At 44.6% G+C, this 27,251-nt stretch overlaps 1 protein-coding gene and 2 long non-coding RNA genes across 6 annotated transcripts; 1 reads left to right on the plus strand and 2 right to left on the minus strand.

The window, feature by feature from the left end:
- The first annotated feature begins 1,739 nt into the window (after positions 1-1,739).
- On the plus strand, positions 1,740-15,439 carry irs4a (insulin receptor substrate 4a). The gene is made up of 2 exons (XM_049002553.1): positions 1,740-5,429; positions 12,891-15,439. Exons 1-2 carry the CDS (start codon positions 2,012-2,014, stop codon positions 12,893-12,895), a joined length of 3,423 nt encoding a protein of 1,140 aa, XP_048858510.1. The 5' UTR covers positions 1,740-2,011; the 3' UTR covers positions 12,896-15,439.
- Positions 6,704-8,281, minus strand: LOC125725684 (uncharacterized). Of its 2 annotated transcripts, none has more exons than XR_007387533.1 (3): positions 8,179-8,281; positions 6,881-6,988; positions 6,704-6,780 (listed from the first exon to the last, which is right to left on the minus strand). It is a non-coding gene; the product is annotated as an uncharacterized LOC125725684 (long non-coding RNA). The 2 variants fall into 2 exon arrangements; XR_007387532.1 differs by having other exon boundaries at positions 8,156-8,258.
- LOC125725683 (uncharacterized) lies at positions 10,274-23,671 on the minus strand. 3 transcript variants are annotated; one of them, XR_007387530.1, is made up of 4 exons: positions 23,525-23,671; positions 22,317-22,469; positions 20,461-20,570; positions 10,274-10,339 (listed from the first exon to the last, which is right to left on the minus strand). It is a non-coding gene; the product is annotated as an uncharacterized LOC125725683 (long non-coding RNA). The 3 variants fall into 3 exon arrangements; XR_007387531.1 differs by having other exon boundaries at positions 20,461-22,023; XR_007387529.1 differs by having other exon boundaries at positions 20,461-22,469.
- Positions 23,672-27,251: the final 3,580 nt, after the last annotated feature.

The following is a 27,251-nucleotide window of genomic DNA, read 5'->3' on the forward strand; positions in this document are numbered from 1 at the left end:
ATAGTGATATAATTATATAAGTTTATCACACGTGATATTAAAATATCAAAATTATTTGACTATATAATATGACTATATAAGTGCGTGTTTGGATAATATGATGTAATGATGAAACTGTAAAACAGGAATATGTTCGAATACAAAAAAAGAAGTTAATAATGAAAAAAGACATACTGTAGATCGTTAGGATACACTCGCTTTGTGTACCGAATTCAAATCGAGGGCTAGTTTTCAGCGACTGCTGGGAGGAGGGGGGGTACTTAAGTACAATACTTAAGCTGCATAGAAATCCAAAATTCATTGACAATAAAACCACGAGAGGGAGCCAAACACCCACATTGCAGTGCCGGTTCCCTTTATAAAGCGGTACAAACTGTGTATTAAAATGTTAACATTGATTTTTTTTGTGTGTGATTGTTTACGATGTTACTTCCTGTGCGTGTATAAATTTTGGAAAATGTGAGTATTAAACAGAATATTAATATGAAAATGAACAAATGCTATAGTTAAAGTGTGCTTAATGGCATCTTTAATTCCGTATATATAGAACCGTGACGCCTGTATAGTTGTGTTTTACTGCCAGAAGATGGCTCTAAACACCTTCATCGTAAAAAGGTTTTTATATTTTGTGAAAATAAATGAGTTTTTAAAAGTAAAACTAACCTTTTTGATGTCAGAAAAATATCTCAACGAAAAAAAAATGTATATAATCTATGTAACCGATTAATAAATAAAATATTCAGCTAAATATGTATCTACACACTTATTGGCTTACTATATAACTTGTCTTGATCCAATGCATTTATCTTTATCAAATGCAGTTTAAAACTTTTTAACTATGTTGCTGAACAATTACGTTAACTGCTACAACCTTCCGATTCCATTTCCTGCATCATTTCATCTAGCATTCTTAATTTTGGAATTACGAACTTTTCTCCCATTAATGGTCATGTTTCTTCGTTTTCTGGCAATTTTTGATAATCATTACAAATTGGACTGCATAAACTCACAGAACAGTTTAATGTTTTATACGAGTTGTAGTCGCGACTATATTATAAAGCTAATTACATAGTGAAACAGAGCTACCAAATATCATTCGTAATTCGAATGACAGGTAAAAGTAAAAGTGTACCTTGTCAGATGATTCATCATACTTAGTCATTAGTAAATAATACATAGAATTAAGGATCAAACAGTCCGTTGGCGTAATGCTGCTTACAGTGGAAATGGAAAGATGAAAGGGATGTTTTATGAAAATAAAATTAAATGAAATGCACAACAGCCTTAACAGCTTCTTGTATTTATTTAATTGTTAAGTCATATCTTGGGTACAAACACTTTGTTTACATCAAGAATGGCTTTACACGCCCACCATACACGTACCCACTGTAAGAAAAGACCATATCAATGGCACTTTACTGAGAACAGGGATTGGGCGTCACCATTGTCACTTAAAAACGTCGTCCACACAGCATAGCAACTCTGAAACTGTTCGTGGATCTTATCTTGCAGTTGGATTAAATCCGCCGTCAATCAATACCAGTCTCAGCCCATTTTAAAAAGAACTCTAAGTAATCTACTAGTTACCAAAATGACATTGTGCAAAAGCCCGACACTGATTGGTTTTTGACGTTGTCAATTTAGTTGAATTTACAAGTTTTATCCAATCGAAACTACGGTTTCTCCTGCGCTGCTCCGTCCACGGACTACGCAATGGTCACGTGTTGTTTTTGCTTGTCTGTAAAGATGTGTACAGAGACTGGGCGAGCGGAGATAATATACGGGGTAGATCGTTCGCAGAATTGGCTGCCTTCTGTTAGTATGTACCGCTGTTTTTCTGCTGAATCTTGGCCGATTTTTTAAGCCAACCTATGCGGTTTTGCCCGAACAGAAAGGATAACCGGTTTGGAAGCAAACGGCAGTACTGAAATACCCTTTTTCTTCCCTCAAACAAGAATGGGGTCTTCGCCGACGCAGCGGAGGTAGAGTGACCTTTAGTTTTGTTCTTTTCATGGCAGATTTGCTGGATTTGCAGGGAAGCGGCGGGGCGATGCTGATGCTGGAGACGCCGCGGCGTGATATCGGTACAAAAACAGCAGCTGCAGCAGCAGGCAGCGCAGACGGCGACAGCGGTACCGGTGCACCCACTTCGCCTTTACTCATTGTCGGCGGTGCTCGCCTCTGTCAGCACGTACTAGAGGAGCGTGATCAGCAGGCGGACTGCCCGGCCCAGCGGCCCGGACCAGCCGAGGACACCCTGGAGGCGTCGCTGAGCAAGTCGCACTCCTCCCTGAATCTGGTACCCTGTGACGCCTCCGTAAATAACACGCAAAGCGACCCTGGTGCATCCGCCGCCCGATCAGAGGGGGTGGATGGCGATGTGTGGAAATGTGGCTACCTGAGAAAGCAGAAGCACGGCCACAAGCGCTTCTTCGTGCTTAGGGGACCCAGCCACACGGGCCCCAGCCGTCTGGAGTATTATGACAGTGAGAAGAAATTTCGGAACAGCCTGCGCTTTGCCTCCACCTCTAGCACTGCCTGCCCTGCGAAGAGGGTGATTTATCTTTATCAGTGTTTCACCGTTAATAAGAGGGCGGATGCCAAGAACAAGTACCTCATCGCTCTGTACACCAAGGATGAATGCTTTGCCATGATTGCGGAGAATGAGCAGGAGCAGGAGGATTGGTACCTGGCGCTGAGCGACCTGATGAGTGAGGGCAAGAAGGGACACTTGGAGGCAGATGAGCTGGATGACAGCTATGGTGCTGATGGTCCTGGGGCTGTATTTAAGGAGGTGTGGCAAGTGAACGTGAAACCCAAAGGCTTGGGGCAGACTAAGAACCTGACTGGAGTGTACCGACTGTGCCTTTCAGCAAAGACCATGCACCTGATGAAGCTTAATGCGGAGACGCCTTGTGTGAATCTACAGCTGATGAACATCCGCCGCTGTGGGCACTCTGAAAGTTTTTTCTTCATTGAGGTGGGTCGCTCCTCTTCCATTGGACCTGGCGAGATCTGGATGCAGGTGGATGACTCCGTGGTGGCACAGAGCATGCACGAGACCATCCTGGAGACCATGAAGGCACTGAAGGCTTTCGCGGAGTTCCGGCCCCGCAGCAAGAGCCAGTCATCTGGCTCTAATCCCATTGCCTTCATCACCACCCGTCGCCTCCTAGGCAACCTCCCGCCAAGCCAGACAGGCCTGCAGCGCCGTTCACGGACTGAAACGGTAGTGGGGACCCCTCCAGCTGGGAAGAGCTCCACTGTGAACAGCTACCGATTTCGCACATCAAGCGAGGGTGAGGGCACCATGAGCCGGCCTTACCGCTCGGTGACGGGCAGCTTGATTCACCTTAACTCTGCCAGAGCCAACCTGGCTCGGCCAGAGGGCGCCGGCCGCTATATGCGAGCCATACCGAGCTCCAACTACCACACTCGCTCTGCCTCTCTCCCAGTCTCCCACTTCCCCTCTAACAGCAGCCCGGTCAGTGTCTCCAGTAGCAGCGGGCATGGCTCAGTCTCCGAGGCACTCACACGGCCCTCCAGCGCCTCCATCTGTGGATCGCCAAGTGATGGTGGCTTTGCCTCCTCCGATGAGTACGGCTCCAGCCCCTGTGACTTCCGCTACTTCCGGGTGAGGAGCAACACCCCGGACTCCTTGGGAAATACCCCACCAATCCGCGAGGAGAACAGCTTGAGCGACTACATGGCCATGGACAGACACCGTGAGGCAGTGGGAGGAGCAGAAGGTCTCCAAGATGAGACTGTGTTTGAGGAAAGACCCACTCGCAAACTGACAAGTTCCTCCAGGCCTCCAAGCAGTAGCAACAGCGGTGTATCAGCTACATATCAGAAGACAACCCAGACAACCCCATCTCTAGATGAGCCGGATGGCAGCTCTTTCGGGAGGAGATCTCTGCAGGCCTATTCATCTCCCACCAAGACTGGCAATATCCTTTTCTTGGACCAGTACTGTGAGACTAAGCCACCTTCGCTCCAGGATGATCCACAGAAGCCCAAAGATGATGGCTACATGCCAATGATGCCAGGGGTAGCATCTTTGCGAGACACTGACTACATGCCGATGCAGCCACACTCTTGTCTCCCCGCATCCTCCTCCCAGCAGATGGACACCCAGGGCTACATGATGATGCTCCCCCGGGCTGGCCCCTTCCCGGCACAGACTAGCCCTCGTGGTGGTGGGAACAGGCCGAAAGATGGTGAGTACATGGACATGTCCCAGGGTGGGGGCACGCATCAGGCGAGGGGTGACGGGTATTACGCGCCAACTCCCCCAGAAACCCCCAAGTCCTACAGCTCCTACTTCTCCCTGCCACGGTCCTATAAAGCCCCTGAACGGGACAGCCATAGCGAGTATGTGCCCATGTGCTCCCCAGCGAAAGTGCTTTATGCTGGGGACGAATGCATCAGCAGCAGCCCTGTGAAAGACCCGCCCATACCCCTCATGTTGCACAATGGCTGCGGTGAGCTACACCATTCAGACAAGCATCTAGTGCGACCCACCCGGCTCTCCCTGGACCAGCAGAAGGCAAGTGAGTCCCCTGATCCTCCAGCCCCACCAGCCAGCCCAGGGGAGTACATCAACATTGATTTCCGAGACAGGCCAGCATTCACACCCTGCTCCATGTCCACCGATGGCTCTCCTTCCTCTTTGGGTTCCGCTGGGGAGCACCGGCGCTCTCCACTTCATGAGGATTACATGAGCCTGGAGACGGACAGCCACCCAGACCAGGCTCTCTCCCCACAGCTCTCACTTGTGGCTCCTTGGAATCCCCCCAGCTACAACAGGTCCCCAGTGTTGGCCTCAATGCTGTGTAGTGATGGCCAAGTGGACGACTACACGGAGATGACATTCTGCTCGAGTGAGAAGGGTTGCAAACTGGTGGTTCAGCCGTGTGATGTGGGATGTCGCTTCCCACAACTGCCCCCTACCAGTCCAAAAAGAGAGCCGAAAGTCATTCGGGCTGACCCCCAGGGTAGGCGGAGGCACAGCTCGGAGACATTTGCCTCCACGCCGGCTGGGATCACATGCACCAGTAGTAGTGCCCTAATGCCAGCGGGTCCCCATCTGGCAGATGGTGCAAAGTGGCACAGCTCGGTGTCATTTGACAGTGTCTGGCTGCACATGGAGGCTGCCGCCACACCTGATGCAGGCTCCTCACCAGCTCCTACTGAGGCAGGCTGTGCCCCAGGAGGACGCATATTCCGGAACACCTCTGCTGGCTACCAAAATGGCCTCAATTACATTGCTCTGGACCTGAGGGAGGAGCCCCAGCCCAACTGTGGTGGCAGTGGCGCCCCCCTCGCAATTCCTCCCTCGCCGCCGGCCTCACTGTCCCTTGCCGAAAATGCGCCCTACGCTAGCATAGACTTCTCCAAGTCAGAAGTGCTGACGTCCATCTCAAAAGGTTGGTTCTGTTTCTGCCTCCCTGTGTGTTACAGGTCCCGAGAGCGAGAGTAGAGTGCCTCCCAGTGTAAATGCTGCTGCTTCTGTGCCCTCCCGGCTTGCAGAGAGGACTGTGACATTCCCTTCAGATTTAGATGGAAATGATGAAATATTTATCTTTAGGCCTGGGATTTTGAATGGAGGTTAACCACAAATTGGATTTCACCCGTTATCCTTGGCTTCCTGTTGGCACAGGAAGCCATCTGGTCATAGGCTCAGTGAGGGTATGATAGACACCCAGCTCTGTTAGTCATTTCTTGCTCCTGTGGGACGGCACCCTTCGTTTTTGCTAATCGCATTCCTAGGTCATTTATGCATTGTCTAGAAGCTTGCTGTTCGCAACTCCTGAAGTTGCATGCTTGCATGTTTGTTTTGTCTAATTTCTGCAAATATTATTTCTTCCTGGTAGCACTTAAATCCATTAAGTTATTCAAGTTATGTGAGTGAGTAGTTTTTGTTTGTGTGTCACTATTATGATAAACTGAGGCTCAATACACTCCTTACAGCAAAAGTTGGCCTGCCTTCAGTTTCTGTTTGGGGGATGACGTGGCTGTGGGGAACCACACAGGTGTACTTATAGCAGCACTCTGTTTCTCTGCGTTTTGACCTGAGGAGGTGTGTTGGGGTTGTAATGTATTTCAGCACATGTGAAAGGAGATTCCATTTCTGATCATGTCAGAGCCTGTGGGGGGGGCTGGGTATTCAGAAGCCCTTACGCAATTAAAGGAAACCCCCATTTATAATATAACAACTGTGTCATAACCGGTATCCCTCTCAGGGAGGCCAGCAGTTTTCTGGTGTGAAGCCTCATAAACAGGCTCTGCTCTGTTGCCTCCTCTGGCTGGCTGCTCTGCTGTCAGATTGCCCGGACTGACGTTGTCACCAAAAATACTTTTGGTTCATCTCTGCCATAAAACACAGGTGACTTCGAGCTGCATTCATTAGCCATAGGGTTTTGGTCAATGCTAGTCACCAAGGCCCCCCCCCCCCCCCCCACAAAACACTCATACTCTCCACAACCTCAATGTGGGCCAGTATTGGTGGATACTGTGCAAACGGCAGCCTATGTTCACTACAGGGCCCGTCTGACTCATTTGTTTATTGGAGAAGTTACGGTACAGATGGATGCTTGCGGGGAGCTGGATGGGAAGTATTGTTTGAGCCACACATACCGTGCTGTGATTGTTGTCGTTTTAATGCAGTGTTTCCCAATCTGGATCTTGGGAACCACAGACAGTCCACATCTAAATTGCTCTCTCCCAGCTCCTAGTAGACCGGCGGCCAGGGGGGCTCTTCTGCAGCAGCCGATCCCCCTTAAATATGAGACATGTCTGTTTCTCATAGAGTGTGGGGGAGAGAAATCCATCAGTGAATAAGTGATTAAATGAGCCAGGTTTGCAGGGCCTCACTCACCAAGGTAACCAGCAGCGGTGCGCAGTTTGAGGTGTGTCGTGGGCACACTGCCGTATGGTGAGTACGATACTGGGGCCAGAACGAGACGTCCAAGCTAGGAGTAAACGGCTGGAACCAGGAGAGAGAGGAAAAAGGAGAAGGACAGAGTCACAGTGAAGAGGCTCTTTATTTGACCTCTTTAGAGCGTCAGCTTAGGATGAGCTTCCTAAACTCACACTGTCAGAACAGCACTCCTGAAAAGGACTGATAGCTGTACCTCTGTCTGTCTGCCTATCTCACTGATATTTGTCCATCTGTCTGTGTCAATCTGTCTTTTGTACTGACAGCTTTCAGAGCCTTCAGCTATGAAGAGTTCCTCCCTAATTCTATAACGATACCACATGCCACATTTGAAATAATTTTCGCATGCTGTGTTTGGCAACCTATCTGTCAGTTTTAACTTAGCTACTGGGAAAATTTGCTGTCAATTTTTGCAGTGATTCTTTCATCTTCCTCTTCAAAGGTCCACATTATCCAAGGTGTTTGCTGCATTTCTGGGAATCTCAGACTCAGCTTAACATCTGTTTTGTTGTAGACCTTTTTTTGTTTTAACCACTGATTAATCTTATTTAAACTGAGTCTGAAAATAAGGCAACGTGTTTGGGAACATTATATTAGATGCAAAATTAGATTTATAACAGTGGTTTTTGGGTCAGCGGTGCAGCGTAGGTCCTCTTTAAGAACTGGAGAGACCAGCATTTTGCTGACACCACAGAAACAGTCTGGTAACCTAACTGTTAGCAGGAGCTATTTCTACATGAAAGGTCAAAGGTCTGAAGCCATGCCCTCATGACCCCAGCCTGATGTCTGACAATTTGGATGCAGGAGCTGGGGCTGTTTGCCGTTTACCAGACACCACCTGTCTCTGCATGGTGAATAGCAGGAGGATTGATGGGGAGAGTAACTGAGCCTCCAGGATGCCTAATTGCAGGCATCAAAATGAACGTGTCCCCAGGATCATACCATATTTCATCTGATTGATGTTTCCAATCATGTAGGTAGTCGACTGAAGACGACTTTGCTTTGGATTGGTTTTTGTGCTTTTATTCACAGCATTCTAATTGGGTTTATGCAGAGTTCATCTCCAGATTTGATCCTATTCAGGTATTGGATAGTTGCAGGTTTTCTAATAGGTAATTTATATGTGTTTAGCCCTGTGTCTCTGTAAACTCGGTTTTAGGTGGATGTTGAATGTGGGGGTTCAGAAAGAACGGCGGGATCTTAGGATCTCCTCACCCTGGGCTGTAGACAGTCCTCACCCTGGGCTGTAGACAGTCCTCACCCTGGGCTGTAGACAGTCCTCACCCTGGGCTGTAGACAGTCCTCACCCTGGGCTGTAGACAGTCCTCACCCTGGGCTGTAGACAGTCCTCACCCTGGGCTGTGTTTATTGGAGGTGTTGCCACAGATCACCTCCGAGTCTCTATTAGGTAACGTACAAATGAAAATTTCCCTTTGATGGAAGTGCAGTCAAAAAGGCACATTTTGGAGAGTTTTAACACCACAAGACAAATGACACGATTTGGCCTCATAAAATGTTGCTAGCCGCTTACTAGCTACTTGAGCTACCTCTGCCACTGCCCTTGTTTACCACGCCTCAGTTGCATTACCTGGCCTTCACTTGATTTCCAAGCTGTTTGTTTTTTTTTGTTCCCTTCTGATTCTGACTCGTTCCCTGCCGCCTCTCCTGGAAAGCGGATTCGAGGCTGGGGTCTCCCTGTCATTTGACTGGTGCTTGAGTGTAACCCCGCCCCCCATTCACTGCTTATAAGTCATCTGGAGCTCAGTCATCCTGTTTGTGTGCATGTGTGCTTGTGAACATATGTGTGGAAAAAAAACATTTTATTACAAGTAACTTTTACAAGTTATTGATGTGTTTAAAGGACCTCCACTTAGATTTTATCCTCTTAAAACTCAACATGTCACAGATTCCACTGAGACCCCAGAGTACATGCACGCCCCCTCCTGGCTGCCATGCCATTTGCCCATCAAGGTTCGCGTTGCTGCCTCCTCCTTAGTACTGTAGATTATCTGAGGACCACTGTGGACATTTAAAACATGCCATATATAAGCTGCCGATATATGTGACTGTCACATAAAGACTGAACTTACCACTATTAGATGAAGCAGTGAATGATTTCATAATAATAATAATAATAACAATAAATAATAATGGGTGTCCTGTACACCTGTTCACTTCCCAAAAACTCTGGGGCAGAAATCGAATTCCCGGCTCAGCAGGTGTCAGTCCACATGGCTCCGCAGTGGGTCTGATGGATGGATGGATGGATGGATGGATGGCTGGCTGGATGGCTGGATGGATGAAGTCTGATTATTAATACATGGTGCAATTTTCTCCTCTGTTCATTACCTCGTCTGCAAATTCAATGCTTCATTTTTGCTCAAGTCCGTAGATACAATTGGGGCATATGAGCAGGTATGCAACGTTTACAGCATAAAGTGCTAATTCAAGTAGTATGAAAAAACACCATAATTATGAAAATACATAAAACAAATATTTCATATGAAGGAAAAAAACACAAAATGTGATAGGGCCCAGTTCAGTGTGACCTGAGCCAGGATTGCACTGTGAGGCGAGGTCATCAGAAGAATTACTGTGACAGGATGACAGTGAGTGGTTCCCGTGGGGTTCACCCATCCCTGGGGGTTCCCTGCTCCTGCTGCTCAGTGATTGTTTTAAGATAGTCTGCCTCAGCTGCCCGGCCATAGGCGGTTAAGGGTCCGTGGGGAGGCTCGCTTCTCACCTCACCATGAGCTCCCGGCCTCTGTCTGTGGGTGTGTTTTGCCAAACACCACAGTGGGCTTAGCATAGCACCTGCTTGAAGCCAAACTTGCGTGGGATTTTAGGGAGCTCATGTTTTGTGAGGTTTTACGCCGAATAAAGTTTCATTAAAGTAAAGTGTGGGCCTTTTTTATAAAATCCGTGACCATCAACCTGCACTAACGTTAGGGTTTGGGGGGACGTTGCTGCCTGGGTAACACCTTGGCTGTGAGGAGGTGCTGTCTGCAAATCAAGCTTCCTGACATCATGTTACAGTGCACCATTGCCCTCTGTTGCTGAGCCATCCAGCTCATTACATACGCTAAACGTGGCTTGTAAGACTTCCCCCATGGGAAGATTAACCCCTAGTCAATGGCCAGTTGTCTGACATAAAGATTCCATATTAAAGAACAGTCATTTACACTCATACACCACTGTGTTGCTTGAAACCACAACATCAGGGCCTCAGTTGTTTGCTAGCAGACATGTTGGATGTTGATTGCTTTAGAGGGACTCTCACCCTGTTTGATGTTGGAGCTGAATATTCTGATTAAGCGAGTCACACAGTGGCACCTCATTGCCGGCACATGCCTGTGTATAATCCAAATGTGAAAAATCCTGTTGGTCATCAGCTTTGCCCTTGTTGCAAAATACAAAAACAGGGTTTCTCAGGAACCGATGTAAAATATTCATGATTAAATGCTACTTTAAACAAATCTGAAGCAATTTTCTTTAGTTTCACTAGCACAGTGGTTCTCAATCCTTTTCCTGCCCCCCTGCCAGAATGTTTTCATTCCATCCCCACGTTACTCAGGCTCTGATGGTCCTTAATAGGCTAATAATGAATGTGGCAGGTTGAAAGCAGTGTGGGTTGGAATGAAAACATTCTGGCGGGGGGGGGGGGGGGGGTGCCAGGAACAAGACTGAGAACTACCACATTAGCACAAGCATTGAGTCTAATGATCCAACACGCAACCTGTAGGCAGTTGCTGTACATTCTGTCTGCTTTGCTACAAGATGCAAGTATCACGGTTAAAATAAAACTGGAGGCCAGTGGGGCTGATTTCCAAGAGATCCAGCTGCTTTGTATGAGTGTTCGTTGCGGGGTGCAATACTACTTAATCCAGGGGTGGCCAATCTTATCCGCAAAGGGCCAGTGTGTATGCGGGTTTTTGGGACAACCTTTAGGTCAGCTGTTCAAACCCAGGTGTGAGGACTCTTCTGCCAATCAGTCCTCCAATTAGTAATCTAATTAGGAAGTTGCAGCAAAAACCTGCACACATAGCGGCCCTTTCTGGGTAAGATTGGCCACCCCTGAGTTAATCTCTGAATATTGTAGTGGTTTTGCTAACAATCTAAGTGGCTGTGGTTAAGGATGACTGGCTTGATCTGTGGTTTGATAACAGTGCATTAACTTTATAAGGTTGTTGCAACATATTTTTTAGGGGTGGAATTCTGTAAGAATTTTTTACTGAGAAATCCAGTAATAATATGGTTTTAAAGCACATGGCTCATCGGACCAGAATCTGTGCGTAGATCCATATCTTTACCATGGCTTTTGTAAGACTTTCTTTGTTATCAGTACCACACAGGGAAATGATAGGCGTTCAGAGATTCCTCATTCTGATTTTGTGGAACCAAAAAGACTAAATGGGAGTAAGCACGTGGTGGGGTTGCCTTATTCTGCTGAGCCAGCGCTGATCCCTCTTTGAGAGGACATCATGGTAGAAGTGCTCATGTCAGTGTTATTTAAGAGCCTTTTGCCAAAGGCTCAGGTATGAGTTTTGATACTAAGGAACAGGATTTTAATTTTGTTGTTTGTGTTATTGATACAGTCAAGTTTTGTAGTGATGGTGTTGTTGAAAGTTGTGAAACCAACTGAATTCTAGGTGTGGGAATATTAGTTATGTGAAATAAACTGGATTTAAGAAAAATCATCATGTTTTCGTGAATATATGTTGACATAAAGGGGAATGTTCTAGTAGTTGTGTTGTTCCTGCTGTTTGGAACTCTGTTGGTCCCAGCAAACTTGGCACTGCTGTTGTAGCAACTTCTTAGGGATGGACAGAGGGTGAGAGAGAGAGAGAGCGAGAGAGAGAGAGAGAGAGATAGAGAGATGGAGAGGGAAGTGGCAGGCTGGCCTGCTGGAATGGGGCTGCTCTGGAGCACACGGCAGTGGTGGCAGTCAGACACTGTCTGATCACAGGCTCAGCAAGGGAGTCTCACGGGTGCCTCTAAGTTCCGGAACATTCCATAACCAGCTGGAAGTGGAAAAAAGCTCACCATCCTCCAGGGTGTGTGTGCTGTTTACGGTCATCGGGGTGTTAGGATGGAGCTGTCCTGTGACGTGTGTTTCACACCCGCAAACATTCTCTCTCTCACACAGCCAGTAAGAGTGTTTAATTAATCCAATAATGCTAAAACATGTTGTGGATATCAGACTGGGGGAATTCCAGGCTGCGGTGAAAGGTTAAGCAGCTAAGGTCAGACAGACTTGTCCGTGGATGCCATCCTCAGCCCGGTCTGCTCCTGGAGCTCCACACGCTTCCCAGGCAATACAGCTGCCCACCCCATTTGCAGTCCACATTATTCCTGGCAGGTCATTGTCTCACGTAACAAAAGCCTTCAACAAATAGCTGACAGCAGAGACTGGGGTCATTCCCGGCTGCCAGGGCAGCTTAGTGGAGTCTGCAGATCCCGTGGGACACAGGCGACAGGTCAGGGAGGCCACTTCTCAAATGGATATGAAAGAGCTTGCTGTACTCTATGGCTAGTGTGAGGTTCAGCAGGTTAGGCCTGTGCTTGTGATTGGAAGGTCACTGGTTTATATCCTGTTTTCAGCAAGAGTGGTTGCATCACTGGTGGGCAAGGCTCTTAATCCGAGAAATACTCCAGGGGAGCCGGATGCTGGCCGATCCTGTGTCCAGACCTCAAGATTTACTCTCCTTTGAATATGCTTGTTCCTCAGGAGAGCATGGGATATGCAGAGACTAAATTTTTATGTACTTGCCATGTGTGCAATGACAATAACAGTATTATGTTCTGCTTTATTTATTTGGCAAAAATTAGGTCTTGTTTTGCCTCAGAGGTAATGAGGCTGATTAATGATGCAAGTTCATGAAGTAAGTGTGGTTCTTTGTAAAGCTCCTTAATGAAACATTAATTCCTGCTTTCTGTACTGCTTTTCCAGAATGAAGACGGAGAGTCCTGGAAGGTGCACTGTGAATCAGCATCACCCATCGCTGGTGCTCCAGTCTGCTCAAACCCCCACCCCTCCCCCCAGTTCTGAAGGAGGACCCTACCCAGCACCTCCCAGTAACATTGGACTCTTGCTTTGCATTTTTCTGGGAGCAAAAGTAGCAGCAGTGTGTGGCTCCACCTCCCTTTGCACCTCCTATCACTGCTCCCTTTGCACCTTCTTGTGCTCCTCTCTACCTCCCACTGCTCCTCCTTCCATACCTTCCACTGCTCCTCCCTTGACCCCTCCCTCTGCTCAGTCTCTGCGCCTCCCTCTGCTCCTTCTTGTTTAATTTGCTGTGATATTTATCACCAGCCTGGGGATCGGGTATCGCTGTCCACAGTGATCGCAGAGCTTTTAAATCTCGCCCTTATGCTGATCACCACCTCAGCAACATGTTCATTACTCCAGTATTTGCAATGCTCTGAAGTACAGCGCCAAAAATAGACCAATGATGTGGAATTTGACCCATCCGTAACAGAGCAGTCGCGCTTTCAGTACGCATGTCGTTGCAGGCTCAGGTCACCTGCGGCATCGCTGTTGCTACAACTGTCAACCAGCAGGTGGTGACGTAAGGGGTTTCCGGGAACTCGAGCCTGGCATGCTGGGCATTTCTGCTGGCTGAATCGGCTGTGGAGATGGATATCAGCTGGCAGCCCAGCATCCCCCCGCTTACGTACACTGCCTCTTTACTTTCCTCCTCTAGTCGCCAACTATGTCCTAGATGCACTTGGGGGGAGGGGGGAGGGGGGAGCAGGGCCAGCAACGGGAGAATCCGTCAACTGAAATGGTGACCTGCTTGGGTTGGCATTGGTACGAGGGTGGACGAGTCGCCCATCAGGATTTAGCCAATTTCTGCGTCTTTGCCCTGTGGTGTCGTCAGCCAGGATCTGGATTTGCCGGCCAATGGGAGCAAAGCTAGGCGCCTCACAGCCTGATAGGAGGAAGCCCTGCTTTCTGTTTGAACGAGGCACTTTGAGCTTAGAGCAGTACAAATCGGATGACATACATTGGATTTTGGCTTCTGTTACCTTTAGGTTTTCTAGTACATGTTGAAATGGTACAGAATCTAAACAGCATGCTGTGGCCCGCGTTCCACATGTTCTTTGGTTCTTTGGCACACTGTTTTTACCTCATTCCCATAATACAGTAACACATGAATTTTTCTTTAAAAGGGTCTGTTTTCCACAAATGGCCAAATGGGATTAAACATAGAGATGTGTAGATGGTGGTGTCCTGTTTAAAAACAAATGCTGTGCAGAATCCAGTGTTTTATACCAACTCGCCATCCGTGTTTTTGATGCTGACCCTCTTGGGGGTGAAGTGGGTGGGTCTCTCACTGTGTAATCTTGGTTACACTTTAATCATAAAAAGTGATTATCTCGGAAAGGGAGGGGGCACCACATTGTCCTCTATGATATGGTACCCAGCTTTTTAGTTACATATGAGTAAGGCTTAAAGGTCTTCTTAAATCGCACCCCCTGCCTCCCCAACCCAGTGGTACATGCCAGTGCGCAACCATTATGGTACTTGTACTAACACAGTTATTGTTGTGGGATTAATGCTGTTCAGTGGAAGCCCTTATCTTCTGGTGGATGGTTCTGATGAAAGTCTATGTGGCTTGTTACATCTTATTCTGGACAGAGGTGTTGATGAAAAGCGATACAGTAGCTTGTTAGCTTTATAATGGCAACGCATGTTGTCAGTTTTGGGGGGGCGGGATGGGGATTGGTATATGACCAGTTGTAAATGTATAGTATATTTAACAAGTTTGGCCTTTGATATGCTGTTTTTTTTTTTGTTCTGTTAATATGCATTTAGATATAATGCCAAGATTTGGAGTAGTTTATTGAAAAATTATGTCATATCAATTGAGACTCGCAGGTACATTATGCAACTTCTGTTTTTTTTTTTTTTTTTAACTCTTTTGTATTTCGTTTACAAAGCAGAAATATTCTCAATTGTTTGGTATTGTGTTGAATAGTTGCATCTACTGGGTGAGGGGGCAGTTTCCACACAAAAGAGAGGCATACAGGGAGCGGGCAGACACTCTCAGAGAGTGTGCCAGCATCCTGCAGTTTTATAATCCTTCGCACACTGTTTTGTAATTATTAAGAGGTATTTGCTGCTCTGTGGTACAAATAACAATAACTGATGCTGGTGATGCCAGTGCTGGGAGAAACATCATTTTTGTGTGCCCCTTGATTTTTTTTTTGTAGCGACTCAGAGTGGTAGTACAAGTCTACAGAGAGGTACTCCACATATGTGCATTATTTCTGTGGTATATGAAATGAGGAAAGATAAAATCTGAATTGTTCAGGCTGTACTTGGCTGTGTCTTCCACTGTAAATAATGATTGTTTTTCTTACATTTTTTTTCTTTCAAGGGATCAGGGGTTACAGCAGAAGAATTTTCATCATTGTATAATGTTTATATTTATCTGACTTTTTTTTGCTTTCAATAGAAATATTGCAATAAAATGTGTTAATGTATCCGCCGGAGGTCATGTTGGGAAGTGTTTCATTTCTGTGTTTGTGTGTGTCTATTTTGAAAGGTCGTTTAAGACATCCATCCATTATCCTCCCATCTTCCAACTGCTAATTACATTGGGTTGCCTGAAGTGAAATTAAATATTTAAATTGCACTCAGTTGATTTTCGGAATGGTGAGCGGTGCCAATAATCCACTATTGCCTCACACCTCCATTTTTGTGTTTGAATCCCATTAGCTCACACCTCCAGGGCTTAGTGTCAAATCCCATGGACTTACAACTCCAGGGTTGTGGGTTCAAATGCTGTTGCCTAACACATCCATGGTTGGAGGTTTGAATCCTATTACCTCACGTCCATGGTTGGGTGTATGAAACCTATCACCGCACACCTCCATAATTATGGGTTCGAGACCCATTGTCTTGCACTTCTAGGATTGTGGGTTCAAATCCTGTTGCCTCTTACCTCCAGGGTTGTGGGTTTAAATGCCATTGCCTCACATCACCATGGTTGGGGGTTTGAATCCCATTGCCTCATAGCTCCTGGGTTTGGTGTTTGAATCTTATTGTGTCACATCTCCATATTTGTGGGTTTGAATCCAACTCTCTCACACCTTCAGAGATGTGGGTTCAAATCCCATTGGCTCACACCTTTAGTGTGGGGGGTTTGAATCCCATTGTCACACACCTTCATGACTGTAGATTCAAATGCCATTGCCTCAAACCACCATGGTAAGGGGATTGAATCCCATTGCCTCATACCTCATATTTGTGGATTCAAATCCTATTAGCTTACACCTCCAGGGTTGTGAATTCAAATGCCATTTTCTTCCACCTCCAGGGTTTTGGGTTCAAATCCCATTGTCATACCACTATGACTGTGGGTTCAAATGCCGTTGCCTCACACCACCATGCTCGTGGGTTGAAATGATATGAGTTTGAATCCCTTTGCCTTGATCCCATTGTCTCACCCCTCTAGGGCTAGGGGTCTGAATCTCATGTTCTGTGTAAGTTAGCATGTTCTCCCTGTGTTGTACAACTCTGATTCCTCCTGATTCCCTGTGCCGTGGTCCAGACTTCTGTCCAGGGTGCCCTCTTGCCATGTTGGAAAATGGAGGGATGGGTGATTTTTAGACAGAATGAACAGTACTACAAAGTACTACAATATATCTCCAGGTGCTGTTTCTTCTTTAAAGACATTGGTTAGAAGTTCTCTGGCATCATAGACTATATAAAAAAAAAAACAAGTTGTAGGATACGTAACACAGGATGCACTGTTACACGGATGGGTAAAAGCTCAAACGGAAAATCCACTATAAATCAGATTTTTCGGAATTAAACTAATACAGTGAAAATCCATTATCATTTTGAACCACCCCAAAAAAAACTATTTACAGAAGTCAAAAACAGATTTAAGGGTCACACTGAAAATCCCTCAATTCAGAACACAAGAAATGAGCATCCAGTTTTGGCAAATTACTTGAATTGGCCATTTTAATTGACTGAATCAGCTTTATGGAGTCTGGTAGATTTATGAAGTCTGGAAAAATATGTTTGAGTAATGATTACAAATTAATAAGATGATTTATTAAATGATTTCGGCTTCCTGCAAAGCTTCTGGTAAGCTTGCTGGTTTTGCCAGTAGGGGCCCGTGATGCACATGTGTTTTCTGAGTGAGAGATACACTTCAGGGTTTTCATACGGGTCCAAGTCCTGACCTGCAGGTACTTTGTACACTCAAAATGGCCCATGCAGCCAGAATCTGCATCATGGTATGTGGACAGTGGGCATGGCCAGCTGCACCGAAAGAACAGCAGACAGACAAGAGAGGCAGTGTGACAAACAACCCTAAGGAAATACACCATAAAATGCTAAGTCATTATTATACTGAACATGATATCATCCGACTGACAATTTAAGGCTCAATTCAACTTATTTTTATAGCGGCTTCCACAGCACTGTCACCCAAAGGTAGCAAACTATTATTACATCATTTATACAAAATGGAGCACAAAACAGAGAAAAGGGGAAGAGAGAATGCCAGACGAGATGGAGGGAGGAACCAAAAACTCACAAGTAAGCAGGAAAAAACCTCTGGGGGTCCAAGGTCAGCTGGCTGCCCAACCCCCCCTCAGTTGAGATTTAAAATCTGAGACAGATTCCGCATGATGAACATGACCAGGGAGTCCATTCCACAGTGTAATGTAGCAGAAGGTTTTACCACCACCTTCATTTATATATAGCATGGTACGGAACCCTGCATTCTATGAACTGAGTGAACAATGTGGCTTGTACGCATCGTTCATTTCTGTTGGGGAGGCAGGTGTTAGACTTTTAGACTTTTGCTAGACTCAGGAGAATTTTGAAGTCAGCCCTGAACCTAACAGGAAGCCAATGCAGGTTATGTGTTCAAACTTCCTGCTCCTTGTGACAATTCAAATTCGTGCCTTTTTACTGTAAATTGGTTAATGTGTGGAGTTGCTCACCTTCATTAATTAGAGAATTCTGTCTCAGCTGATTAAATGAGTGGTGATTTGAGGAAGTAAAATTTGAATTAATATTAGGCATCTCTGTTGTGTCAAACAGGTGCAATTTTTTATTGACGTAATGATTGTGAGGAAGCTGTTTTTATGTCATTTGCATTAGTATTTCCTAACAGAAAGAAACAACTTCTGTAGATTAGGTTTATATTTATTGTAATATTCAAATAGCGTTTTGTGTTTTTATTCTGCAATGTAATGTCATTCATGGTGTCTAGGGTGTACCCAGTCCACTGGGATAAGCTCCAGGCTCCATAATTCTGACCAGGATAAGTACTTGGATTGAATGGAAGAAACTTTTATATTTACTTTACACTTATTCTGGAAACTTTCTGTGCCACTATTAAAACTTAATGGCACTTGTAATAAAGCTGTGTGTATGTGTTTGTTACCTTTGAATGCTTCACCTTTGAAAACCCACAGCCAGTTTCTAAAACACTTGGGATAATAACTGAAATTGTCCATCGTTGCACTATAGATGTCCCACAGCAATCCCCAATCTGAGAATGTCCATCGCCACACTATACCACAGCAGTCCCCAATCTGAGAATGTCCATCGCCACACTATACCACAGCAATCCCCAATCTGAGACTCTCCATCGCCACACTATACCACACCAATCCCCAATCTGAGACTGTCCATCGCCACACTATACCACAGCAATCCCCAATCTGAGACTGTCCATCGCCACACTATACCACAGCAATCCCAAATCTGAGACTGTCCATCGCCACACTATACCACACCAATCCCCAATCTGAGACTGTCCATCGCCACACTATACCACAGCAATCCCCAATCTGAGACTGTCCATCACCACACTATACCACAGCAGTCCCCAATCTGAGACTGTCCATCGCCACACTATACCACAGCAATCCCCAATCTGAGACTGTCCATCGCCACACTATACCACAGCAATCCACAATCTGAGACTGTCCATCGCCACACTATACCACACCAATCCCCAATCTGAGACTGTCCATCGCCACACTATACCACAGCAATCCACAATCTGAGACTGTCCATCGCCACACTATACCACAGCAGTCCACAATCTGAGACTTTCCATCGCCACACTATACCACACCAATCCCCAATCTGAGACTGTCCATCGCCACACTATACCACAGCAGTCCCCAATCTGAGACTCTCCATCGCCACACTATACCACAGCAGTCCCCAATCTGAGACTGTCCATCGCCACACTATACCACAGCAATCCCCAATCTGAGACTGTCCATCGCCACACTATACCACAGCAGTCCCCAAACTGAGACTCTCCATCGCCACACTATACCACAGCAGTCCCCAATCTGAGACTGTCCATCGCCACACTATACCACAGCAATCCACAATCTGAGACTTTCCATCGCCACACTATACCACAGCAGTTCCCAATCTGAGACTGTCCATCGCCACACTATACCACAGCAGTCCCCAATCTGAGACTGTCCATTGCCACACTATACCTCAGCAATCCCAAATCTGAGACTGTCCATCGCTGCACTGTGGGAAGCAGTTCTAAATCTCAGAATTCAAAATTACACTTTACTATAAGATTCTAAAATAACTGCTACAAAATTATGAAGCAGTGTTTTTAACACTAAGAAAATAAATCCATACAGACATCCCTCCATCCGTCTGTCTATCCTGGTCACATTGGAGTTAATATTAATGCCAGTATAAATAAGGAAGTGTGTGGTGTTCGCCACCTCATAATAAATGTTGGCTTTTTAAATAAGAACCAGACATTTTTTTTTGTCTTAACTGAATAATCTGATTCTGTTTTTGATATGGTCAAAACACTGATAAAAAACAAACCAGTCCAGCTTGGTGCTGTTATCACAGCCTCCTGTTTTTCAAAATGCCCATCTTCTGCGGAAGTACTGTTATTTATTTTTCAAGTTTTCAAACTGGCAAAAGTCCGGAGGAAAAAAAATAATGCTGGCGTGTAATTCGAGAGGAAAGTTATGTAAGATTATGGATTATAAGGATCATAGCACCTGCAGCAACTTGTGCTTCTGAGTGGATGTTTAACTACATATTTAACAAGGATGACTCAGCGCTGACAGTAAAAGCACTTCTTTCTGGTGAATAGCCCCCGTCTTTCTCAATGGGAACCTAGTGGCCTGATAAATCACCAGAGCTTTTTTCCCTGATTGACGGAATTTGCACTTCAGGCCAAGACAGACAGAAACACTCCTAAGAATGTTCCATTGACAGTTTATTAGCAATCTATCCTCGAATGATGTATCAATCTAAGCAAATTAGGAGGGTTAGCTGGAGTCAGGTGGCAAAATCAAACATACTTTCTTAGCAGAGCTGTGAATTTAGACTGGAATCAAGCTTTGATGCCTTTGCAAAAAATATGTTTCGTTTCTGAAAAGCAGCACAGTGTAGTTTAGTTAATTTGCTTTTTTGTGCGTAACCCACAAGAGAGTTATTCACACGAGCCTAACACAAAAGAAGAGGGGAAAAATGTGTAACAAACCTCAGGGAACAAAGGTCTTTGGGGAAGAAACAGGCTTTTATTTGCAAAACAGAATAAAGTCCACAGGCAGGGGCTGCACATGTTGCTGTTGTCTCCACATTGACTGACAGCTGCAGGAAGTTAAACAGAGCCTGGTTATGTAAAGAACAGGCAAAAGACAAACAGCCAGGAAGCCTATCTATAAAGGGACCTGCTTTTGGGACAGGCAGCTGGAACGGTAAACACAGTGCTGATCTGTATTGTCAGCGGTCAGTGCAAATCAGTGCAAATTGCTGCAAATCTGTTTGATTTAGCCATAGGAAGTCAGAAATTCACAATGTGAGCTCTTAGTTGTCTAGTTTGCTGGTAATTGTTGGCTCAGTCATTTTACCCACCTTAATCCTAATAAGGCAGTGTAGGTATCCACAATAAATGCACTTGTAAGCAGTTTGTCTTTTCTACACTTTGCAGAAAAATGGTCATTGTTCAAGTAGAATAGACATCATTAAAGAAAAATTGACCGCACAGAGCATTTTGATATGGTCAGTCCCATTTTACTAGCCCAAGCTAAATAAAAGCTTTTAAGGGGTATTGGCCATGAACTGATTTCTGTGGTCTTCTTTTATTATTATTATTATTTAATATTTTTAAATTATTTTTATTATGTGGTCTTTAATCTCACCAATATATGTGGTTTTCATTAAAATTGATTTATTGGGAATTTCAGCCTTCAGTGGTGCACACATTGGTATTAGAAGTCACATGTACTTCTTCGGAATAGCCGTACAACCGGCCAACATCCTGAACATGAAGGGAGGTTGAGTTCCTTGAGCTCCTGGGTCTGTAAGAGGAACGCTGGTGGTTCCCTTCCAGGAACGCCTCATGGCGTAGCACAGGAGTCAACGCGAGTTTCATTACTGAGTCAGAGCATGCCCACAGTTCTCCAGAGAAGCTTTACCAGTGACTTGGGTTTCAAAACAAAGCTCCTGAAAAGCTGGCTTTACAAGTCGCACAGCCAAGGAAGTGGTGCTTGACGCACGCGCGCATGTGTGGGGGCATGCACCCCCAAGTCAGCAGGCCACCTCCCCAGCTGTCTTCTCATGGGACATTGACACACAGTCATCACCTGGCCCCCCAGCTATGCTTGACATGTGGGGTCTGGCCACATCGCCCCTGCGTCAGCGTCGCATTGACACGGGCCATGAGAGTCACTATCCAGCACGGTATATGCAACATGCTCAAATAGGGGCAAAACCTCTGGGCCATCCCAAAACAACCCCATGGCTATAAATGGGCACCACCAGTCAGGTTTAGCGAGCACACATTTCCTGTTAAATTTATTTTTATATCTGCTTTGTAAACTGGATGGACATACAGGTGAAGTTTCAATAGTTGTTTCCGTCCTCCATCACCCTGCTAAGGTTGGGATACAAAACGAGGAGGACTGTAACCAGAGCTAAGAAGAGTGTGCTGGTGGGTCTCTTACAGCAAGGACAGAGGGGGAGTGATATATTTTCTGTTTGATAGGCCTCACATTGCAGGTCCACCTAAAGAATGTTGTGGTATAATATGACATTAAGAAGCCTGAGGAAATAAGCAAGGGTAATACAGAGACACAGAAGCCAGTATATCCATTCTGCTGATGTAGTAATAGTATACATTTTTTAAAAAAGATGTAAGTGTTCATGTGATTCTGCTCACCTCCTTAAAAGGAGTCTTTCAGACTTAAACATTTTTTTATTATTATTGTATGACTACTATTTACTGTTCCTCACCATTATTGAGCTAACTAATTAGGTAATTATACAGCATGTTTAATTAATTCTAGGGCTGCGGCTATTAACATACAAACGTCCATAAATTAAACTTGTTCTTACACAGCTGAGGTGTCCAGCAGTTTGTCTCTTAGTGGAAGTAGAAATGAAGCTTCGTCCTTTAGGAGTCGAACTGCCCTGACACACTGTTTTGAGAACGGGCACAGAGACGTCTCATAACAGCTGCAAATCTGCAAATTCATGTTTACTGCAACCCTGTAATGTAAAATATTGGCTTTAGCTACAATGTTAATACAAAGAACTAAATAAAAAAATATGAAAATAACACATGGTCAGATTCTAAGCATTGAGGGGATATTTAAAAGGTTGTTTCAGTTTTGGTGCCATGTCCTCTTCAATATAAGTGCCTTGCAGCAATAACAAATCATAAAAAAACATCATACAGCCATGTATGATCATATAAATATTCGAAGTCCAGGAAAACCAAACTTCTGTGCCTGTGATCAAAAGGTCACCAGTTCAAGCCCAGACTGGGTACAATAGTCAGATGTCTGTGGTTCCTTGAGCAAAGCCCTTAACCCCCAGCTCCATGGGCACTGATGCTAGTGGCTTCCATTCGCTGCCAAGCCTGCTGTCAGCTACATGTGTGTTTGTGTGTGATGGACAGCATGATGGGGCAGGCAAAATCAGAATTTTCCCACAGGGATCAATAAAGTGTCATTGTTTTTATTTTATCACGGTTTCCAACTCTATGTTTCAGACATGGTCAGTTGTCATGGAAGTCAATACAGTAAAACCTCGGATTGCGAACATAATTCGTTCCAGAAACGTGCTCGTAATCCAAAGCACTCGTATATCAAAGCGAATTTTCCCATAAGAAATAATGGAAGCTCAGTTGATTGGCTCCACAACCCAAAAATATTTATATGAAAATTATTAATACAAAACATAAAGTAAAAATACTGCGGCGTCGACCGGACCGAAGCATCGCGGGAGCAGAGACAAACACGAAAAGTCAACTGCCGGGGACAACACGCTCTTTATTAGTCTAGTCCTGAGAAGGGTTACATTAGGCACCCAACGAGCACCGAACGATTTACTGTACACATAGGAAACACAAGGTTGTCAGACGCCGAACTGTAAGAAGCATACACAGTGGGAGATTTACGTAAGCTAATTACAGACGAGGGTCGGACCTGGTACAAACAAGACACGGGCAAACATACGCGCGACAATAAGGAAATGAAACCATTAATAATAACAACACAACAACGGCTATTTATTTCCTGCTTAACCTCCACCGTAATCACCTTCTTCTTCTTCTTACCGCCTTTCTTTTCAACCTTTTTCTTGATGGGAGCCATTGTTCTAGTACTGTTAGAAAAGTCATTACACTTGAACACAAAAAATGCAAATGTTAAGAGAGAATAATTATCGTTTCAGATCACGTGACGCTCGGCTCACGAAGCGTATACGTAATACTCCTATTGCAAGACCTCGCTCGTTTATCAAGTTATAATTTATTTTTTAAAAATCGTTCGTCTTGCAAAACATTCGCAAACCGAGGATTGACTGTATGTGCATTGTAGTAGTACAAATAAGTGTAAGTTTACTGAAATGTTACGGGTCAGGGAACCTTCCTCAACAGCATAGCTAACAACTTTGTCACCTGCTTGGTTTATCTTTAACCACATCCACACTATTAATCAACCTATATACTGTAAATAAACTGGCTATTTATAGTAAACCGGTTTGCTATTTAACAAACATTGCATTTGAACTCAGGCACTGGTTACACTACAGCTGATGTTAATAATTAATTAGTGTTCTTCGTCTCAGGTGATTGTTTAAAGACGTCGATGTGATATGAGTGACATTTAGATCCTTAGTACCCCCTAGTGCAGGCTTATGAAAGTGCAGCATTCCCCTATCTACATTACAGTTTTTCTAAGTTGCTTTGATGCGTTTCTCACAACAGAACTGAAGTTCTCAAAACTGCTCGTTCAGTTCTCACAACCTCTAGTCAGTTGTCCACATCATCACATCATAACTCAGCTATATCAGACATCAGTGGTTGCTTATGTCAAATGATCAAAATGCATTGTGCTAGCCCTCTTTTGCATAGTCTTACACTCCAGATGAACTTATTATTTTGTCATTATGCAAGTCATTGCTGTCATAAGTGTTGAACAAGATATCATGGGCTGTATTTTATAGATTTCTCAAACTTTTTTGGTATGTATTCACAATACTAATGATTTCTTCAACGTTTTCATACACATGGACAAGGCTGGTTTCAACTTGGCCAAAGGAAGCAGACATGGCCGTAATCTGTTTGGACAGAGAGCTGCTGTTGATGTGCCAGGCCAGCGGGGTGGGAACATCACCTCCCTTGACTATTACCCACATATACAAATGACACTGCTGGCTGCCATGGAAGCTGCATTTGGGGATAAAACAGCAGATGCCTGCAGAGGCTGTATAAGACATTCTAGAAAGTTTTTTCCACACTGCATTGCAAAGGAAGATATCCGTTGTGTTGTGGATGAGAACATGTGGCCCAATATACAGGATAGACTGCAACTGTAGAAAGTATTTAGAGTTTCAGTATGTACAATATATATTGTTTCCATTTTTGGTTTTGTAATAGTTTTTTTTTTTCATTTCATATGTTATGCATACGGCATTGAAATGCATTTTTTTGCTAGACTGCAATTGCAGTGCATGGTATGTCACCATATACCTGTGCAATCAATAAAATGTTCTTCTAGAGTCAAGCGGTGTTTGTTTATGTTTACTGCCCTTGTCATTTAGATGTTTTGTCCATCAGAAAATGTTTAGATTGTGCCAATTTCATATTAATAACGACTTTACATTTTGGCTGCCATGTCCGTGGACGATGATTCATTGAATTGGGATTCTGATGGCACTGACATGTTCAGTGATGTAAATACTTGCTTTTGAGGCATGGACTAACAATTTTGAAGAGGTTACCTGCTTTTGCCGGTCATCCATGATGTTTTGCCATTTGCAGTAAGTGTTTTGAGAAATGCACTCGCTGTTATGCGAATGTTAAGTGTGTAGTGAGAAATGCACCAAAGCAACTAAGAAAATCTGTAATCAAGATTCGTGGAATGGCTCACCAGCTTCAAATTCTTTGGTATCCACATCTTTCATGGAGTCTCAGCAGCTCCTGAAGTTCCCAAGAAGACTGAAGACAGCCACCCTACCTCAGTGGCACCTGGTGAACTCCTATTGGTGCACCACAGGGAGTATGCTTACCTACCATAAAACAGCAGCTTAAGGTTTAGTTAGTGATGCAGCAACTACTGCCTGACTGACCCTCTGCCTCCTGGCACATGACAATAAGCGCACACACACACACACACACATACAGTAATCACATGACTGAATGCTGAACTGCATCAGTCACACAACCTCAGACACCAGCAACTCTCTCTTATATGTATTATTTTCATACTATGTATACATATTATGTTCATGCATATTATGCTTGCTTACCCATCTGTTACTAGATGCCGCTGATAATTTCCCTTTGATATGAAATGCATTTCATTGCAATAACATAGACTTGGGTATGGACTATGTCCAGTCCCTACCAATGTTGTGGGAGTACTGTCTGTGTTTTGGGGGGGTGGAGGATTGGGGCTGATTTGGTCATTACCAATGTTGAAACCCAAAGTGTGCCCTTGTTTTCCTGTGCAATAACAACGAGTAAGTTCAATGCATAAAAATGATTAGCGTCCTGTCATTGTAATTCCCCACCAATTTCTACGCTGCACCTCACTCACCCATAATAGACATTTATACTCAGTATTCCGTTCTGAATGACCACCACATTATACATTCATCTACACATAACACCACATTCTGAGCTGTCATTGGTTATCGCAAGTCTTTTTTTTTTTTTACATGATTTTGTTGTATCTTAAAGTGCAGTAATGCATTTCTATTCTTCTCATAACAGCTAAACTGTTACATAAAAAAGGTCCCTGTAAAATTTTGCTACAACTACTAAGACTTAGATTTCATTGAGATACTTATCTTGATATTTACCTAGACATCAAGATTTCATCTGTTCATAAATGACTAATTTGTCAGCAGCTGGTGGACTTGGATCTTCTCCGTTGTGTGCATTGCTAAAAGTGTGTATAATAGCCCAAGGAGCACCTGGTGCTCAGCTTTACCAGGAAATCCTTTTATATACACTGGGTGACAACAGGAAACCAAACAGTCATAAACTCGCTGCGGAAATGGACTGTCCATCTAACAATCTTCATATCCTGGTCCGAGTTGCTGTGGGTACCTGGAGTCTCTCCCAGGGAACAAGGTTGGGGTCCCCCCTGGACGGGATGCTGCTTCAGCAAAGGCCACATGACCACACAATTTATAAAAGCCAGTTGGCCTAACTGCATGTTTTTGTACTGCATTAGAAGAACATGTAAACCTTGTAAGCATGGAGCTAAAATAGGATTCTAACATACAGCTCTGGAGATGCAACAGTGCTACTGAAGCCAGATTCTCCTAAGTAGGGCTGGGTATCGTTCAAAATTTTTCAATACCTTGATTTTAATACCGGTTCCTGAACAATACTTTTTTCAATATTAGCATGTTTTTAAATCTATTTCAACACCAACAAGAATTCAATTCAATTTTATTTATATAGCGCTAGCAGGAAGAAACCTTGAGAGGAACCTAGACTCGGAAGGGGACCCCATCCTCCTCTGGGCGACCGGGGAGCATGAAACTGCATTTATACTGAGATTCATTTGAGTTCATATAGTTATGAAGTCCCAGTTGGTTTCATGTTGTCATCTCCAGGAGTAAAGGTGCGGGTTCACATGGTGTAGGGTCGGCTCGGTATCAGCTCTGAAAAGAGAACATGGAGAAGAGTTATTGCCCTACGCCTAACCTAACCTCAGGTAGGACTAAAGTAACTATGACAGCCTGGCTAAAAGAGAGACCTGGAAGGAAGCACAGACATGAGGCTTTCCAGGGGTTTTGGCGTCCACAGCT

The sequence above is a fragment of the Brienomyrus brachyistius genome, unplaced genomic scaffold (genome assembly GCF_023856365.1).
Source record: "Brienomyrus brachyistius isolate T26 unplaced genomic scaffold, BBRACH_0.4 scaffold69, whole genome shotgun sequence".
Lineage (NCBI taxonomy): Eukaryota > Metazoa > Chordata > Actinopteri > Osteoglossiformes > Mormyridae > Brienomyrus > Brienomyrus brachyistius.

Bases quoted from the DNA above. Each gene is read 5' to 3' on its own strand.
- irs4a (XM_049002553.1), top strand. From the start codon at position 2,012: ATGGCAGATTTGCTGGATTTGCAGGGAAGCGGCGGGGCGATGCTGATG.